Source organism: Etheostoma cragini, chromosome 2 (genome assembly GCF_013103735.1).
Source record: "Etheostoma cragini isolate CJK2018 chromosome 2, CSU_Ecrag_1.0, whole genome shotgun sequence".
NCBI lineage: Eukaryota > Metazoa > Chordata > Actinopteri > Perciformes > Percidae > Etheostoma > Etheostoma cragini.
This window is the reverse complement of record NC_048408.1, coordinates 11439478-11459843: the sequence shown is the minus strand read 5'-3', so window position 1 is coordinate 11459843 and position 20366 is coordinate 11439478. Positions and strand designations below refer to the sequence as shown.

The 20366-nt window shown below is 42.6% G+C and overlaps 1 protein-coding gene across 3 annotated transcripts in view; it reads right to left on the bottom strand.

Annotated features, from left to right (window-relative positions):
* znf827 (zinc finger protein 827) overlaps positions 1 to 20366 on the bottom strand; it is a 68146-nt gene that overhangs the window by 44430 nt on the left and 3350 nt on the right. For all 3 annotated transcript variants that reach the window (XM_034890892.1, XM_034890885.1, XM_034890899.1), the window contains exon 2: positions 999 to 2273. In XM_034890892.1, coding sequence (XP_034746783.1) covers positions 999 to 2273 — 1275 coding nt within the window. The remainder of the gene's footprint in view (positions 1 to 998; positions 2274 to 20366) is intronic.

Genomic DNA, 20366 nt, shown 5'->3' with positions numbered 1-20366 from the left:
GTGTGTGTGTGTGTGTGTGTGTGTGTGTGTGTGTGTGTGTGTGTGCGCACGCATCTGTATCCAGTCAGTGGAAAGTATGATGTGTTTGGCCTTAAGTCTGCTGTGCTGATCAGTGCAGAGGGTTCTGGCTAGTGGGGTTTGAAGCCAGGAGGAGGCTGCCGAGACGGATATGGACTCCAGGGCTCCCCACTGTGCCAAGCACACACTGACGGCCCCCTTTTGGCAGCACGCGGATCTGAGCACAAACGAGCTGGTCTGGGAAGGCAGTGAGGTCTCAGTCTAAACCCCCCGTTGAGCCCACAGACCATTTCCCAGACTAGAAGGCCAGCCAGGGCTGTTTTCTCTCGGCTATGCTCTCTGCTCGGCTGACAGTTAAGCTGAGGCTACACTACTCGCTACTTTAGCACCAGTTAGGTGAGAACAAAAACATATCAAGGCCAGAGAAAACATGTCATTGAAGATCAGAATGTTGCCTTTTTTTGGTGACAAGTAAACCTGTAGTTTACTACTCAGTACTAATCAGTTTGAATTTGCATGTCATGACATAAGTTATTAGTTCTTTGGTGAATGCTGAAAGGGATGAAGTATAATTGACACAGAAGATACTTCTGGCATATTGGTACGATTCTGTTAAGAAAACAGTATGTAAAGGAAGATTAAAACCTTCCATTGGAGTTCAGCTGAAATGATCTTGAACCTTCATAGTGTCTCTCTTCTACACAGACATAAGGTCACTTTATTCATTGTAGCAACCTTGGTTAATCTTAAGTAGCCTGATGCCTGTGTTTAACACAAGGCAACAATAGAGTGTTTGAGTGTTCTGTAACTGTGTCTCACTAGAAAAAAAAAACTATTTTCAGTGAAAAAATGTAAAAAATGTTACCTAACCTAAGCTGAGTTCTAGTCTTATCTGTATTGGTGTGACCATTTGATCGATATAGTTTTACTACTACCATGCATTTATTGATTGCTATGCATATAGTATGACTTCAGATTACCTGCTTGGCTGTTGGGCTTGCCTCTGCTCTTTGGAGTAGAGGGCAAGAGTAAGTCCAGGCTCTGGGTGGGTGTAGAGGGTGTGGTAGCCTTCTGGTTCTTGTCCAACAAGGGTTTCACATCCTCTTGGAGGACCCCAGCAGTTGCCAAGGAGGAAGCATCCTTCTTCTCTGCCAGCAGGTTTCCCGCTGCCCTGGCTGCCACCTCTTTGAGCAAGGCAGCAGAAGAGGTCATTGACACAAGTGAGAGAAAGGAACTGGCTGAGGATTGGTGGTCAGTAGCAGCACTGGTCGTTGACGAGGCTTGGCTCCGCTCACTGACTTTCTTGGAAAGCGCAGCAAGGGTGGAGCTAGCTGACTGTGGGCTGAATGGAGAGTTGAAGGCATCAAAGCGCACCACATCATCTCCTCGACCACCGGCTCCGAGGGCGGGCACTGCAGATGAAGCAGAGGTGGAGGAGGAGGAAGAAGTCGTTGAGGAGGCCACGGCATTCTTGTCTTGAAGTACAGCATTTGCTGCAGCTTTTAACTTTTGGATTGCTGAGTCTGGGGACAGGCTGGAGCCGCATGGCGTGGAGCAACTGGCCGGTGGCCATTTATCTGCAACACCTGCCCATACAAAGCCACCGCCGTTACTAGGGGTGACAGAGTTGAAGGGGTCAAGGGGCTCTTGCTTAATGTTGGTGACTGAGGGTGCCAAGGAGGCTGGTGAGGCTGAGCCGCTGTTGTTGTTGTTATTGGCCAGTTTTCGGGCTAGAGCACTTAACTGCTGGGCATGGTGGGAAGATGGGGAGAGTGTCAGAGGTGGGGCTAAACCTATTGGAGGAGATTCCCCCCCAGCACCTCCCCTGGATGACCGACCCAGGACCTCCCCAGTGTCAAGTTTCAGCGACCCGGCCTCTAGGAGGCGCCGTAGGTTGCTGCTGAGGGGTTTTCCCAGAGCCCGAGATGCTGCCTCACCATACAGTGATGATACCACAGACGAGAGTGTGTCCTGGGCCGAGAATGCACCTCCATCCAGTCCAAGAAGTTCCAAAGAGGCACGATGGACGGGTGTGGGGCATCCCAATGAGCTCTCACCTCCACAGGTATCGTGGTCCCCGGACCCAGTGCTGACTCCAGGCCGCTCATCAGGAGAGGAGCCCCTGGCCATGAGGAGCTCATCCTGGGTATCTCCATAGGACGAAGACTCTGAGCGTGTGTCAGAAGCATTCCCAAACCAGCCTTCCTCCTCCACAGGACCGTCATCAGGCCCTCCTTCCTCATTGCTGTCCACATCTGGAAGAGGAGAGGGAACATAAAATGGACAGTGAGTGAATAGAAATAAATGCTGTGCAAGTATTGGGACATAAATATGACCATATTGCTTTAGTGAACCTCTAGACTAGGCATTCTCTTTCATCTGAACATTTGAGTATCCTGATTAGGAATTCCTCTACATCAAACACTTTAACTTTACGAAGACTTAAGTAGAGGGCATAGAAATCGCTTCTGGTTAGACAGCTTGTAACATTGGAAAGAACTATTTACTATTAACTTTTATTTTTTCTCATCCTTGCTTGTCTGATGATACAAAGCAATTAGTGATCTGTACTATGAGGATGCCTAACTGAGACCACGATTTTGAACATTCCCAAACACTATTACATGCCCAAACCCAAGTGGAATGGCCATTTGAAGTTGGAAAATATACACTTCATTGCTCAGCGAGACCCCTAAAATTCCACACAAATTCAACCTCTTCGTTATACAATAGCTGCATTATGCAGGGCGCATCCAAGATGTTTGAGTAATTTAGATTTTTCTGTCCTTTTTAAACGTATTTTTCCCACCCTTGGTCTGGAGGAGACTAGTAAAGGGGTTACCATGACAACGGGTCCTTCTGGGAGGCTAGACAGCAAAGATTAGGGTAATGGAGGTTACAGAACTAGATTAATATTCATGAGCCTGCAGATACCACCAGGGAGCCAATAAGGATAGGGTTAAGGTCACCAAGGGTCATTAATATACACTTCATGTATCAATATTCATAAGCAAAACATTACAGCTTGCCAGACAAGGGCGAACAAAGAGAAGTGAATATTCCTGATACATATTAACAAACCTCCATAAGAATATGTCAAAAGCACTAAGCCTGGGCAAAAAATAATGTCAAAACTGTTTATCCGCAGCTCTTTGGGTTACTGTACACAACATGATAAAAAGAACCGACTGAGATTCCTCAGAAAATTGGCATTCATGCAGTTGCAAAAACATGTGTCAATGAAAAAATTGTTTCAAATGTCTCACACACACACACCATACAGTATATCCACACACACCAAACCTGTCTTCACCCTTGCAACCCTGACAGAGTCCTGGTGGGCCTGCTCTCTGTTTACAGGCAAAGGCAAAACGGTTGCCTGGCAACCCGGCCCAGCAACCTGTTGGGATCATTAGAGTTGGCTGACATATGGCCAACGTGGCTTGCCTTGATCCACAAAGGTGACCACAATAGCAACCCACTATGACCGCTATTCTCCTGCTGCAACAGATATCAAACAGAGCTTACACACTTCCAAACATCTTCACATCTCGGTCTCTCACACATTTTCCAGTAACACATAACCAAAAGCTGACAGGAAATGTCAGATGCCAAAATCCAAGGCAGCCATAATAAAATTGGCCTTAGGGCTCTCCAACCCAGTTATGAAGGCATGCTTAATAGACTTCACATACATGTAGGCCTACACAAACAATGCAAGCGGTTAAGACAGTGATGAGAACAACGTGCCTGACCCTTCGCCCAGGTGAATGAAAACATCATGTGCTAATTGTGAACCCAATTTTACCATACTCCTTGAAGTAATTTTGCTACCTGAGTAGGGTTAACAAGAACGAAAGAGAGGGAGAAAGAGCCAGTGAGTCATGCGGTGCAAGGCTTGACCCATTTCCATGTGACATGTGAAAAGCAGCTAGAGCCACTAATGGCTGTAATGTGGTTAGAGGGAAATCGCTAGATTGCTGACCCAGGGTCTCAGCTTTGTGGCTGAACTCTCTTGCTTCCTAGGTTCACTTTAGACCTTAGGGTTAGGTACAGCTGAACACTACACCACTAGGCTTCTGCCAGAGTGCTACAGTGCACTAATGCACTCAACTGCCATGGCTTTATGTCACAGGCGAGCCACCCCTGTGGGCGGAACGACATTTCCCAAGGTCATGGTCTCCAGCCCAAGTTCTAAGGGGTCTTCGTCTGAGTTCTGCCCACCAGACGCACGGGGACAAACCTAATGCACGTGCACACATTATACAGTTTAGACTACAAAGCCACAGCCAAGAGTGTGATTTAATGCTAAAGTCCTCACCCGACTGCATTTCTGGCACACATTCTATTGCTTTGACTCCAGTACAATGGCTGGCTCTGCGACAGTAACTGCCCCCCCATCCCCCCCAGTGATGGAAGCATGGAGATACGGGTCCAGGCGGCAAGCGTCTGCTACTGAAAAGGAACTATTTAGTGGTGTAATGGCAGGGATGACTTGCATGTTGAGACAAACAGCTGCGGGGTGCTCAGCAGTCTGGATCTGTTATCACTCACACACGGGTGATTCAGTGGTGCAGCAGCGGGGGATTTTCTCTCTGGGCCACTAAGATGTATAGCGCCACCACATTGTAGACAAATTGAGAGGCAAAACAAGTCAAAGTGCAAGCTGAGGCTACATAAAGAGAAGACCGTGAGGCCTGAGACAGGCTAGAATAAACTGTCTGGCTTGAGCTTGAACAGAGATGTACACTGAGCAGCTAAAATTATTTTTGATGCAGCACCTCTGCGACTTAAACTGTTTGGAAACCTGTGTATTGTGTTAACCTGTCACAGACAAGGAGCTCACAGCCTGTAACTACAGCTAAAAACAGTTTGGCATTACAGGTAGAGTACTTGTTCATTGTTTCACCACGCAGTGCTGTCAACAATCTCCACTTGTGAACTTGGCAGGATTATTTTGGCCCTGGCTTTTCTAGGTCAGAGAAAGGTGCATGTACTGTATGTGTGTGTGTGTGTGTGTGTGTGCATATACATATGAGTTTAGTACGGGAGTCAGCCAGCCAACCTTACTAAGGTTCTCTCTCTCTGGCCTCTCTCTCTCTCTCTCTCTCTAGCCAGGCATGAAAATTGGCCTCACTGACCCCAGGCCTGAACAGAGTAGGGGGAGAGGAGATGGCAATGCGAAGGAAGGGACAGATAGAGGGATGGTTAAGGGAGGGGTTGATTTGGCTCCATAAGAAAGAAGAGGAGGCCATTAGCCGATTAAGGCTGGACAGGGGTGCATCAATACTGTGCCAATGTCAAAACAAGAGTCATGCCCATGAGCTAATGTAGCAATGAGAGTAAGAGAGGGAGCGAGAGCTAGAGCAAGGAAGTGCAGGTCAGGGAATCACTAAAATCGCAGAGATTGCTGACCGCAAAGCTATAAAGAGTTAAATAACATAAAAGACTGCCACAAAATACCAAAACTAAAACCGTCACATCTCCATCTGCAAAATTATTGGAATTACATCTCCCACTGCTATGACTGGGAGGGGGGATATGGTATTGGTGTGTGCATGTGTGTGTCTTTGTGGGTGGGTCAAGGAGGTAGAGCAGGACATTGGGAGGAGGGCAGTGAGTATGGATGTACTGAGGAAGGAGCCACGGCGGTAATTAAGTGTCCGGCTGGGCCCTGGCGGGGGTTGCCACGGCCGCGGGCTATGCTAATGAGCACGCCCGGCGGTCAGGGCTGCCTTCTTAGCGCCTGCTGGACAATATGGTGGGAGAGATGCTCCACTGTCGGACTCCCGTCTCTGCAAATGACTAACATTTCTCTCAAGGAGGAAGGCAATTCCATTAATTGTGACACACTGGATCAGGATCGCTCGCTTCCATAATCTCTCAATTCTCTTTTACACATGCAATTTTTCTTCTTATACACCCTACTCCCTTCATCCCTTTCCCTCTTCTCCTTTTTTCATAACCAGGAATACTAATATTAAAAAATAAATATATTAAGCACAGATGCTCTACATTAATCCAGCTGGAAGTGTGGGAGCTAGTAGACATATCCCCCCCCCCTCCCCTTTTCACATTAAATTATACGCCATCAATCTGTTAAATGTTGTCTTTGCAGGAACAACATGTAAATGATCGTGTTACTTCCATTACGAAGCTGATGAAACACGACAACCAACAAGATGTGATCACTAAAGCAAAATATCACACAATGGAGCAGGTAACTTATCTACTTTTGATGAACTTGGTGATGGTGTGATAGCATTTGCCTTGTGTTGGGAAGTAACACCACTTCTTTACATGCCTGCAGTATATACAGTATGTGGGCAATTAAATAGTAGTTGTCAAGGCCTTTCTTGTAAGTGACTTGAAAACTGACACTAATTTTTCTTTCATGCAAGAGGAAGCTAAACCATTAAACATCCCTCTAGCAATTAATTATGTTGACACGATGTCTTGACCCAGGAGGAAAAAAATCCTCCTGTGTATTGATTGAGGTTCATGTTAGACATTATAAAAACTAAGAATCAACTCTTTTACTCTCACTCCAACTATCTCTGTCATCCCGTACACTTTGACAAAGGCGTAAAGAGCTCATCTCTTAGTTGGAATTCGAGGTGAGGCGATACTCTCAGTGAGGATCAGGGCGCAGGCAGCAGGGCTATATTTAATGGCGGTTGAGTCTTATTGAAATGTAGTGCAAATTACCATCTGTGTATTTTCGGCCTTGGCCTCCGTGGTTTGTGGGTACTTTGGGCAGCATGCCAGAGGTGAAACAGGAAGGAGAAGTGTTCTTGGAAGAGAATGATATGACTGAGAGCCCCAGACCTCTGAAATTCTTCATTGCAGATGAAGTGCACTTTACCCCTTGGTTTATTTTTCCCTTCCATATTTAGCATCTCATGTTAAAAAAGAAAAAAAAAAGAAAAAAAAACTTGCTCATCCCCTCAGATGTGTCATCAAAGCTATGGACTTAAAACTGCTGGAAGGCGAGAAGTTGTATGTTTATTGCATCTTTGCAGCATAAACTGACAAATTACAAATATTTCGATTAGAGGATAAAGCAACTGAATCTGATTAGTTACTTACACTATTGTCCTGCCGTAAAAACAACCTGGACTGGAAGCTAGTGAGCAACTTACTTGCACACAGATTCTTCGGACAGACCGTGTCTTGTTGTATTGCATTATAGAATGGGTTGTATCACTAAAACATTATTTACTCTGTCTCTAATGTTGTGACATCTTAATATGAGAGTTCAATATATATATCTCCATTAAAAAAGGGTATAAAAGTTGGGATTAACAAACCTGTTTCCAAAATGAAAAAGTTAAACTGCCAAGTTTGTGTATTTGCTGCCAAGTATCATGTTGAATATGAGCAGTGTCGTTAATGTGGCTCCCGCAGTTATGGCCAATTTAATATGTATCCCACATTCCAGAGTTAATTTCCATTTCCCAATAACATCCTGATGCAAACTTGTGAATATTTTCATTACAGGAAAGCCTGCTTGGGTAACTAATCGACCAGAAATAGACATATTGCAATTTAAGAACTTATTTTATCTTAACAACACCCTCTGCAGTTGAACACAGAGTATCTCACTACATGATTAAAGGATTATTTTGTGCCATAATCTACAAACCAGGCTTGAAGAAAACTGCAGTATCCAGCTAATGGCACTAATTGGTGACTGAAAATGGGCCAATGTTCACTGTCACAGTCCAAAAACAGCATCAAAACATCTACTACACATGAGATCCCATCTCCGTCTACCAATCCCAATTTCAACGGAGCGGACAAAGAGCAGTCACGTTCTAATCTTTGGACCATACTCTCAGAGACTTCTAAAGTCATGTTTGTGTATTTTGTATTGTTCTTTTTAAAATGTCTACAATAAAGTGCAACATAAAAGCAGAATAATAGGAAATCCACCAGAATAATGCATTCATTTGCCATTGTAGAGTCTAGATACTTCCCCACCTTGAAAACACTGGCTTCACTGACGTCTCTCAAATAACCTATAGATGAAATGTTTTAGCGTCAATTTGTTGCATGCTACCCCAGTCATCAAGGCCATCCCCTTCGTAATGACAAGCCTCCAACATAGCTTAACTAGCCAACTGTTAATAAGACAATGTCAATGGTAGCTATCAGCCATTAGTAAATAAATTATCAAGCCATAAAATAACCAGACAGGAATGTCAATTTTTGACTTATCAGTTTTATACAAACATCTGAATTATAATGTAATCAAATAGTTCTGCTCAGTTGTTTACATCAGTGACCACAACAAATACAGTATACTGTCATACCGTACACAACAAACCTTGATGGCAAATATTTATGACTAAATAAAATCCCATTTCATCAAATTAACATTGGAAAATACATAAATACAGAGGGTGTCTTATTTATTGTTTTCACGAATGTATTAGCTGCTAGTGCCAGTCGTGGATAGATGGCTATTGTACCTGTTCATTTTAAAATCAGCCAGATTAAACCCACGAATATGAGTGACAAACAGTGATATGCGTAATAACTAACCCAAGCACATTGCAGCGTTCATGGCATGAGTCACCCTAAATAGTTCTCCAAGCTACTGGATCCTTGACTAAAGGGCCGTCCACACCAACGACGACAACTATAATTGCCTGACCAATAATGGATTTTTTAAGCCAATACCGATACAAATATTTGGTTAAAAAATCTGATATATATATATATAGACTTTTTTTTTTAAATCAAGAAACGCATTACAAAACATAAACTGATTTCCCTTACATTAGTTACTTGTAGTTATTTATGAGTGCTCACTAAAATAATATGATAATTTGTTTTATTGTCACAACAGAACAGAGGAATATCAAAATATATTAAAGTATTAAAGATATAAAAACTTTGAACAAAAACACATTAAAAAAATTATCAGTGTTGCCAACAGGGACGTTATAGAGCGCCCTCTGGTGGACAAACTATACAACGCCATCACCCATAACACCGTTGACAGTTTCTTATTTTTTTTTAATATTTATTTATCAGAATCATAGATCATGAATGATTCTGATGAATGAATATTTCGTTCATTATAAAAGCCGATCCCAATAGATGGGGAAATGCCTAATATTGGCCGATAATATAGACCCGCCGATATATTTACACTAGTGAACATGTGTCGGAGCACAAACATGGATATTGATATTAGGGGTGTGAATCTTCCCTGGTCACCGCACGATGCGTCACCACCTCAATATTATTATATGTTGCTACACATGGTATTCATCAACAAAATCAAGCAGTCATTTACGTATGAACTTCTCTTTTTAATGTATCTGCTCTTGAAAAAGACATTTCCTGAATACAGCAGACAAAATGCAAAAACAAAAAAAGCAACGCCCCAAAAAAAACAATCAACATCATTAGGCAATAATTGATTATGGTCTCTCTCTGCATTGATAAAGAACCATCCAGGGCCGCATCGCGATGCATCGATGCAAGGATTCATTCCAACACCTTTAACTGACATCCTGTTACTGCTGTGCATTTACCAACAAAAGAAACCAGAAGGTTAAACTTAAATTCACAAAAATATTCATAGACAAGAAGTGTTAGGAAAATCTTTTTCCTTCTTGCCTTTGTTAAAGAGAAAATAAACGTGTACTTCATCCAAAGCATCTCACTCTCTCCGTGGTGCTGTGCAGCACAGCAGCGGCTACTTTTCAATCGTTTTCTTCAACCCTTTTTCCACAAAATTCACGTATATATGCGTGTTTTTTAAACACCGGTAAACATTCTAATTATAGATAGACTCCTTTCCCATAGCCAGTAGCCTGGGTCACTGCGTCACGTTCAACATCACAAAGCGCGCCGGAAAAAGTTAACTTTTCCTGCCCAACACTGCAAACTCTGCTGGACATTCACTTGATATCTTTGCTAATAAACTTATAATAACTTCTAATTAATCACTAAGTAATTAATAGTAAGAAATATATAAATATAAGCTGTGCTTTAATAATGTTGTATTTGCTGTTTCTGACCACAAAAACCTTCTTTTTTTTTTGTCAATTATGTAAAAGTTGCAAAAACTGAATGGGGGACAGAGTTGTTGTGGAGGTAGTCATAGAGCCGTAACAGAGCCCAGCTGTGTCCAAGGTTGTGTCTAAGGGACTGAATATTGGTCTACATCCGAATATGCACATACAGTATAATTGTTCTCAAATTGATCACTGTAATAAGTAAAAAAGAAAAGGTTCCCTTATGTAGAGGAACTGGGAAGTTTTTAAACACAATTGCTTAAACAAACATTCATTCATAGATTGCGTAATAAATGGGGCTTATTGCTAGTGTCTAACAACTAGACAACACCGACTCTCTTGATTCCGTGAGAAAGAGCTGTTCATATGTATCAAGACTCAAGCCGTTCCCTCTCATAGGAATAGGCATATGTGGGTGGCATCCTTCTTTGTGAAACGGAGTACAGGCAAACACATGCACCACACTTTAAAACACCACAATGGTAGATCGAAACTCAAGTGTTTCTTCATGCATGTGTAAAATATGCAAGAAATTATGCATCTGACACTTAAGTGCTCATAACAAACAAACTCTTTTCCTATTAATGCCTAATGCTGGTTTGCTTACTAAAAATATATTTGGTAGCATTAAGACATAACCAGATCAATTTTCTGGGCAGCTGTGGTTGTTTTACAGGGTGTACTGTCTACAGTGTTTCAAATAGACAGGCACAGTAACAAATCCAGAAGACAGCGCGATGGTGACCATTTCATTAGAGAGTAATATTTTTCAAAAAATTCTCTTTTCAAAACACTGATTAATCAGCATATGCCTGCAACTGTTCAAATAATATAACTCCCTTGCGTATTTGCTTTCTATCAGGCAAAATCATCTTACACAAAGCTCAGATTACCATTTAATGTGATTTGTTTGTTTGTGTGAAAACTACTAATTATAAGCCACTTGGCATACTAGTCAGATCCCATCAACTTGTCCTCCGGTTGACAAAGTAACCTCATTCAACCAAGATGTGGATGTCGCACTAGCATTCTCAAGTAGACAGGGTACATTCTTTGGAACAAGTGTGAAAAAGAACAGGCCATCACCCTGCTGCGTAGTTTTCTGGCATACTGAAGCTCCTCGCAGAGGTGATTGTGTGTCTGTGGAGGAGAAGTGAGAGAGAGTGGGAGGGTGGAAGGTGGGAGCGTGTACAGCGTCCATGTATTGTTTGTAAATCACCCTACTGGCAAAAGGGACATTTGGCTCTATCAAAGCCAGTCCACCCGGGGATGCAAAGCAAGGTCCGGTGGGAGGCGGTCGTAGAGTGAGAGGTAATTTTATATGTGCACGCATGTAATGTATGTAAGGGGACAGTGTGTTAGAGCAGTGGAGGCAGTGTCTATTAGAGACACTCAGAATGGACGACAAGGGAGAGTGAGCAGAGGAGCGAGGAAGGCGAAAGAGGGAGGGAATCTTGAGAATTGAGGGGGATGGGGGAAAGATGCCTTTTTTATGGTGGTATTGCTTTGACGGCTGTTTGGCAGCGGAGCCCAAGGCAGTGCTTGCTTGGATTTTAGCCTGTCACTTAGGACAGGGACACTAATCAGGATTGGTCCCGGCCCCTACCCCAGGAAAGGAAGAGCACTTTCAGGCCATTATTTAAAAAAAAAAAAAAAAAAAAAAGGAAAAAGGGGGAGCAAGAAAGGGAGAAGAATTGCTGTGGCACAGCAGGAAATGCTAACCGCTAACCTCATTTACATGCAGGTCCAGGGAGAATGGAGGGAGAGTTTATTCCGTTTCCAATCTCCATGTTAAACGCTGGCCAGGGCAGCTGATGGGAATGAGAGGCATTGTTCGTCCCATGCTACTCTTCCCCTGTCCGTTACACCAATACCTGACTTGCTTTCTCCAAGGTATAAAAAGACATTGCCTCAGTAATTTCTCTCCCCCCCGCCCAAAATCCATATGAACTTGACATGTGATGTCTGTGGCTGTTTACTTTGTGCGGCCTGTGTACTGCAACTAACTCTCATAGGTCTATCTGTTCTGTCATAACCAGGTTGTGACCTGAGGCTGCCGCATTCAAAGCCATCCTTCACCCACTGAGTCTGTTCTGTGGCATAATGATTGCTATGACAACCATCACTTAAAGCCATGGGTAGGTGGAGGAGAGATGTCAGCTTCTCGTCTACTCCTCTGATGATCTCATTTCTGGCTGGCAGGTACAACAAGGTCAAACCACTGAAACTAGAAAAGTGGCTGCTTGCTGCATGCAAATGGAAGAACTGAGTTTCCAAACAATTACACTCCCCTGTCCAAATCGACAAGGGGCTAAGCTCTGAGAACCACACGGTGTGTGTGTGTGTGTGGGGGGGGGGGGGGGGGGGGGGGGGGGGGGGGGGGGGGGTGGAATAAACAAATAATTAAATAAAAAAGGGGGGTTCAGAGAGAATGAGATGTAGAGGGATGGATGGCTGTCTTTGGCCAGCTATGAGCACAAAGTCTGGCTGTGAGTGCCAAATGAGGTTTTTAAACAGTTTTTCGGGGAGGATTTGTGCTAATCTAGAAAGCCTTCTGGAGGAAGTGCAAATACATCTGTCGCTGACCACTCCCCTGTAGAGTAAGAGGGATTAATGACATGGCAATCTGAACCAACATGGCCCCCATTCAAAACACTCGTGGGGAGTGGGAACATACGGGCAATCATGAGCTGAGCAATTACATTCCCTTTTTTTTTTTGATAGCTTGATACCTTCAACATTCATCCATTACCTTAGTGTGCTAATTTGTCCAGCTTGATTTGTTTCTACGTATGGTTATGGTTCTTACAGGTACCATAAACTAAAGAGCTCCTCACTCAGAATAACATATACAGCAATTAGCTAATCTCATTAGCATCACAAGGACAAAATCAAGTGACCAAATGCCCTTGGTAAACAATGGAGGATGAGACCTGAGTCACTTTGTATGTTTAATGTACTCCGAAATGCTATGACCACATTGTGCAAATAGGGAAGCCTCCTCTACAGCACTGAAGTAGTCAAGATGCTCACCTGCATTTTCAGCATCATAAATAACCTCACACTGCACTGACAATGGCTTTCTCCAAGATGACATCACATCAATGATTTTTACTTCTCAGGATTTTTGTCCCAGAGCCAAACACTTCCACTCTGCTTTTAGAGGTGATATATTGTTTCCTTAGAGAGCTGTCGCTGCCTTATGGTCCTACTATCCCGTGTCTGTAACAGCCCCCACTCCTTCTCTGTACTCTTAATCTTCCTATAAAACTGATCCTACGTCCCAAAAAGCTGCAGACACACAGCTGGTAAAGACATGCCGGCTAGTTAAAGACATTAGCCTGTGCCTTGCTCTTGACTGCCTAAATGTGCAATGTAGAAACACTTCCACACACTAAGAGGAGAGAAGGGGTTAGCCTGGCTAGTGCACTAAAGGCTAACTAGCACCAGGCTGCGCTTGAGAGAGAGAGAGTATGTCTGCATGTGTGTGTGTAAGAGGCCTCTTGCCCCACTCTACCAACACAGGATGTGAGGTCATCTCATAGCACTGCTCTGTGCAAAGGACATTCAGCGAGAGCAGCAAAGCTCAACCTGTTGGGCTAAAGCCTTTTTAAAGCCCCCCAGCAAAATATACATACTCTGATGACCTACTCTGGGTTACTACGTTTCAAAGGGCAGCTTTATGGACAGTTAATGTATAAAATGCTTAAGCAGTAGGTTTGTAGGGACAGTCGAAAAGAAATGACCCAAGCAGAATCCATCAGCAAAAAAAACAACTAAAATTAGATGGCGCTGTATGCCAAAACCTTTCAAAAAACTCAATTTCACACACTGGTTAAAGATGTACCACATGCTCCAAAAACATCTTCACAGCCCACAGGCGATGGACTTTCTTCTAAGACAATTGAGGAAGTTATTTCTCTCTGTACAATGTAATTTTAGTGTCTTTCTACGAGTGAAACGTGAGACACAGTCCAACAATAAATCACATCCCTGTTTGGAGCGGGCGTCTGGCACGACTGGTCGGCTTCAGCTCCCCAGACTACCACCTCCTCCTCCTCCTCCTCCTCCTCCACCGCCGCCTCCTCCTCCTCCTCTCCTCTCATGCTCTCCATCCCTCATGCCTGTTAAAGGCTTGTCCTGCAGGGCCTGGATGCACTTGTGTGGTACAACAACAGAGAAACCGCCCAAAGCTCTTAACAGCTCTTCCTCTACACTTCCTCCCTCCCTCCCTCTCTCCATATCCACAGCTACCACCACCAGCTCCTCTCTCCCTCTCCACTCTGCTCTGTCTTTCCCAGCTGCACCGGCGAGCTGTTCCGTATGAACTGCTGCCAGCTGAAAGCCTGCTACTCCTGTGAGATTGCTATTACTCAGTGCAAGCAGGGCTCTTGCGTAGCCAAAGGGCTGCTCTCCGAGCTGTAGATCTCCATGTTGTGACTTGTCAACACGGGAAAAATCGTTACCAAGGCTGAGGCACTTCCATTCCACACAGAGGGGGTTCTGATTGAGACCAGGCAGACAGGCAGGTACTGTACTGGAGGTATTAGGACCAATACCTGCTTTTGTGCTGCAGGGGATTTTTGGCTTAGTGAAAGCACTTTGAAATTATTAGATAACAATGATCTGAAGTAAAAAATACATTCCCACAACAAATTTATTGATACTAAATGAAGTAACTTGTAACCAGATGCTAAAAAAGAAAAATCAGATGTTTTCATCTGAGATTCACCATTTTAAAAGTTGACCATTTCAGTTTATATTTGTGTTACGATTTGAACTAAACTGTAGGGTAAAATACCAGAATTTACTTTGCCGATGCAAGCAGACAACTAACAAATCACAAACCGAAAAGAGCAAGTATTTAAATTTTTACCAGCAAACTGGTAAATGCAGGACGATGTGAAGATTTTTGGAACTTGCGCTGAGAATACCTGAATATTAATATTAAATAATCATTAAAATAACTTCCCTGCATCACTGTTTAGTGTTCAGCTGTATTCCTACACATAATACTAACTATATAAATCTGGCAAAAGTTGAAGAACAAGTAAACTACACCAAGAATCTGACCAAGCATTCAGCAGCACCTTCGGGTTGACAGTTTTTGATAACGGTGCAAAAAAAACATTTCAATTTTTCTCAAAAAGTGTTTATTTCAGATTAAATACCCAGTAGGGCTGCACAACTAATCACAATTTTATCGAAATCGCGTGCAATATTTGTTAAAGACAAAATATGTGTCATACCATTCTGAATGAAGTTTTGTGGTGATGCAGACACAGCCCGCCCTACAAATCCTATACTAAAGACTACAGAAAACCTCTTTTCTTGGTACAGATCCTTGCAAAAAAATCACACTATACATCATTAAAAAAAAGATTTAATATAAGTAAAAATAATAATACAACATGATCATTCCCTCAAATTCGTGAATAATAAAAACAAATGCAAAATTTGTCAAAATGATCGCAATTAGATATTGTCCTCATATCGTGCAGCCCTAATACCCAGCCCTAGGTAAATGAAATCAGTCAAACTCCTGCTAAACAAATACATTATTAGAGAACATAATATGTAATAATCAAATAAAACAAAGCTTAAAAGGTCCCATGACATGGTGCTGTTTGGATGCTTTCATATAGACCTTGGTGGTCCCCTAATACCATATCTGGAGTCTCTTTCCCGAAATGCAGCCTTGGTGCAGAATTAAAGCCACTAGAGACAGTCCCACAATGAGCTTTCCTATATGTATGTCCTATATGTCCTATATGTATGTCCCATTTCTGAGTCTGTAGCTTTCGAGGAGAAGGGGGTGGGGACAAAGCAGACAAAGTGGAGGTAGCCTTGCCCTTTATGACCTCATAAGGGGCAAGATTCCAGTTTAGCCCATCTTAGCTTTCATTTTCTCAAAGGCAGAGCAGGATACCCACGGCTCATTTTACACCTATCACCAATGGCGTTTTTCCACTGCTGGTAACAGCTCGCCTCGGCCCATTATGCTTCCGTTTTCCATTGCAGATTGAGTAAAGCCTCAGCGTGGCTGGTCACTATGGCAACGCGTGATGATGTAATTTTCAGCGCGGCTCACAACAGCACGTCGGCTACCTGCCGCAGCCAGAAGAAATGTTTTGTTTCAAAAGAAGCTGATGGAAGCAACAAAAATCTCCGCTAAAAAAAAAACAGGAGTTTGGGAATACTGACGGAGTTCAGACGTCGACATGACTGTTGTTCGCCGACACAAAAGGGTAAGTTAAGTTTCCTGGTAACGTTAGCTAACATTTGCATGTGTTCAGCGTCGCAGTCAGTATTTACTATACGCTATATAAAGTACATGAACTTTACCAACCATGATTACACAAAAAAACATGTTTGCTGTGTACTGTTTGTGTTTCAGAGCATTCACGCTTTGCAAAATCGCCGCCGCAGACCGTCTGGTGGGCGATGGCCGACCGGTGAAATCTCTGGTTCTGACCTACTGGTCTTCGTATAATCTTTATGAGAGTCATGGAGAGACTTACGACAACGACTGGGATGCATCTGGGCCAGCAGAGCCGGGGGGACACTGTCACGGGGTGCAGAGGAAGAAGGCCGGGAAGTTTGGGAGGGTTTGATGCGCTACTTGAAAAGCTAAATAAAAACTTTTGTTTTTTATATATATATATATATATATATATATATATTGTCTTGTTTTTTAAAGTAACAGTGTGAAACATTGGAAACGACATGAAGCCGCTAGTAGCCCGAACCGTTGAAAAGTGGGAATAGTGCAGAAAGTGGATAGTCTGTCGGTGTCCGGCTAGATTTGTTTTAAATGTCCCGTTTGTTCTGGACACACACTCCACACTCTTGTTTGCTAAAAACGCGGTCATAAGTGACGATTCTCTCCGACCAACCAGTAGTCTGCAGGTTTCCACGTCACCTTTTGGGCTCGCCTCGGCTCGCTTGGAACCTCGACTGAGGTAGTACTAATAAAAATACCTGGTAGCAGGTCCCAGGGACTTTTTTTCGTAATGGAAAACCAAAAAAAGCGAGTAGAGCCGAGGCGAGTTGAGTAGATACCACGCAGTGGAAAACCGCCACAATTCTAGCCACTGGGGGACCAACATGCCATGGAACCTTTAAAGAACAACATTATTTATTTTCAATAAAGATGCTTTGTCACTTTATGTTTTTCTGTGCCATTTACTATGTGAGATACTTAAAAACTTTGGGTGAGCTACTTCTGGGATACAATTAGCCTCTTACATGCACATGTAAACACTTTACCAGCTCTTCTGATGAAAACACTTTTTTATTGCTAAATAATTAAAACACTCAGAACTCCTTCCAGTGACCTCCAACATTGTGTAATCACAAACAAGTGTGGTTTATGAGACAAGATAAGAATAACAATTTAGCAGTCCAAGTCAAATTTATAAAACCCAATATAACAAATAACTTCCGCTAACTTGGTTTAAACAATGTAGCCACAGGTTTTGTCTGATCCTGATGTGTCGCACTGGGTTACTATAATTTACCACCAATCCACAATGCTCCTAAACAGGAGATCTAAATGAAATGGGAGTCTCCAAGCTTTTACTGCTCATTTCCTTCTGCTACACTGCTTATATGATATTAGATAGATGGACTTTTACTAGCATTGCTTAGCTAACAGACAATAAATAGCACACCATCAAAGCTTTTCTGCCAAGTAACAGACTGCACGACTTCTGAGTCTGGACGACAAATGTTTTGTAAGTTTGGTCAAAATACGGTTGACACATGGCAAAGACACATGTAACGAGTAACTATTTGAAATCAAAAGTTAATTTCAAGAACACAGCCTAATCAACAGCGAAGAAATCCCTCCAGGTTACCATTGAAGCAACGACCAACTCAACAGATGCAAGGCGTGAGCTTGTGGGAGATTTTGTTGCAATGTGTGCTGAAGTTGACATACCGCTTGACAAAATGAAGAACATACGTCCGTTTCTTGTTAAACATTGCAAGCAACAAGGCACACCAGAAAACGCCAGCATCCTCAGGCAGACCCAGCTGCCACGGGTCTTTGACCAGCACATGCAAAACACCCTACTACACCCTAAAACAATACAGTTATGAATCTTCCAACATATCTCATTTTACTAACTTGTGGTAATAAACAGCTACTATTTTGAGCTGAGAGTTATTAGAGACTGGAACGTTGTGTGGGGCGATGACATCTAGAGAGGGGTTAAAACCACAAGGGGGATGATGAGACAGAGTTTGTCCGACATCACGCTCTATTCTCTGTGCTAGTTTAAGTGAAATTTTAGTTAAATAGACTTGTGACTAGGTTTGTGAAAAAACATCTTCAACAGCTATGCTCATTGGGAGCAGTTTTACAAAATTCTTTTTTTATTGGTACGGCAGTACTCAGGAGGTCCCAATGACAACTTAACCAAAACTTGACAAAAGTAGCTGTGACACTCGCCACCATACAAGGATCTGCACTGATATTCAATTTTTAATGTGCAATGTGAAAAATGTCATTCTAAGAAAATTCTTATTTCACATGTTACTCTTGAGTAACAGACAGACCCACAGGGAGCTTTAATTTGTTATAAAGAATAATAAAGAAACATTTATTGCATTAACCCTGAAATGTATCACTGACAAACCATCCAGCTGCTTCTGTGCCTTGCCAATTGTCTATAGTAGCAAATAAATTTAACGTTTGTGTATAAGAGCTACACCCTAAGGCTTAGCCAGGCCCAATAAACCTTACCCAACTACCTGTTTATTCGCGTCAGTGTTTTTATTTACTGGAAAAACACAAAAGACCAGTCCAGTTTGGCCACTGAATGATCACTGAAAGCAGGTTTCTATGCTTTCTGTGACTGTGTATAGTGAGCGAGGCATCCACCACCTTTCCCCTGCCCTTTAATTCATTTCTAAGTTAAAGCCGGTGCATCATTATTTGCTTGAGCTCTACACGCCCGACACCGCCAGAGCATCTAAGCCCCATCAGCTTGAGGGGAGCATAGTGGTGGTGGTGGTGGTGAGGTTTCGGGATTCTTGGCAGAAATACCGCACCGATTTTATGCCAAGAGTGAAATGGAAACCTCCTCTAATTTTCCTTTCCCCTTAATCCAATGTTTTTCAAGCCCCAGTCCCACCAAGGTCATTATAAGCATAGGAAGTGGAAGGGAGCCAGCGACCCGCCATTACAGTAAGGTAGAGAGCCACCCAGTCAGTCAGCTATTGGCTGACCAAAAGGAGCCAATATCTGTCTAGAAATGTAAAATATCTCTCCATCTTAAATGTAGATTTCCGGGGGATAGGTAAGCAGAACACACACACGTCACTCCCAATGCACTTAAGGTTGTGCTCCTCATGATATGGACTCTCTCGAAGTCTACAATCACCAAATTACTGTTAGACTTCGAGGACAAGAACGTTAGACTTCGAGGACAAGAACGACGATGATGGTGGTGGGGAGAATTGTTAAGGGGACTTGTGTGATCTAATGACAACATTGCCTATAATATTGTATGTAAATTGTGCCAAACATGAATACATAATGATAATGAATAATGAATACATAGGCCTATTTAATGGAGTTGTTTCTGAGTCGATACCACGTAGTTGAGAATAAGAAAGGGAAGAATATCTACTTTAAAGTAGTTAAATTATGTTCTCTTTCTGTTACAACTGGTACGACTGGCAAACTAGATAATAGTTCAATGGCATTTATTTTCTTTACGTTTTTATGTTTAAAGGGTTAAACCTGAGCCAAGCCCTAAAACAACAATTTAAATCCTATCACATTCATACAGGGATAGTAGTATACAGCTGTAATAATATAGTTATACACAGTACCAGTCAAAAGTTTGGACACACTTTCCCATTCAAGTGAACAAGAAAGTGGGTCCGAACTTTTGACTGGTACTTTAACACACTGGTATCAGATTTGTACTCACTACAACAACAACTACAACAACTACTACAATATCTGCCGATAATCAAGGGGAAGAAAAAAATGGTATCGGAACATTTCTATAATTTAATGTCACTTTTGAAAACATAAAGTCACAAACATAAAACAAACCATACCAGCATTTTCATTAACCTTAACTCTAAAGAGTGAATAATAAGGCAGCAAAACTACACAAACAATAACACACCGCAAGGTCATAAAGAATGGCAGTTTGCATTGTGGCACCAAAGGTCATGTTTACTTGTCAGAGTGAAGGCGCCATACTGTACTGTGACCTCCATAGCCAGCTTATGTACCCAGAGAAACACACAAAAACACAAGGGTTGCCTGTTCACTTTCACATGTACGTGCCG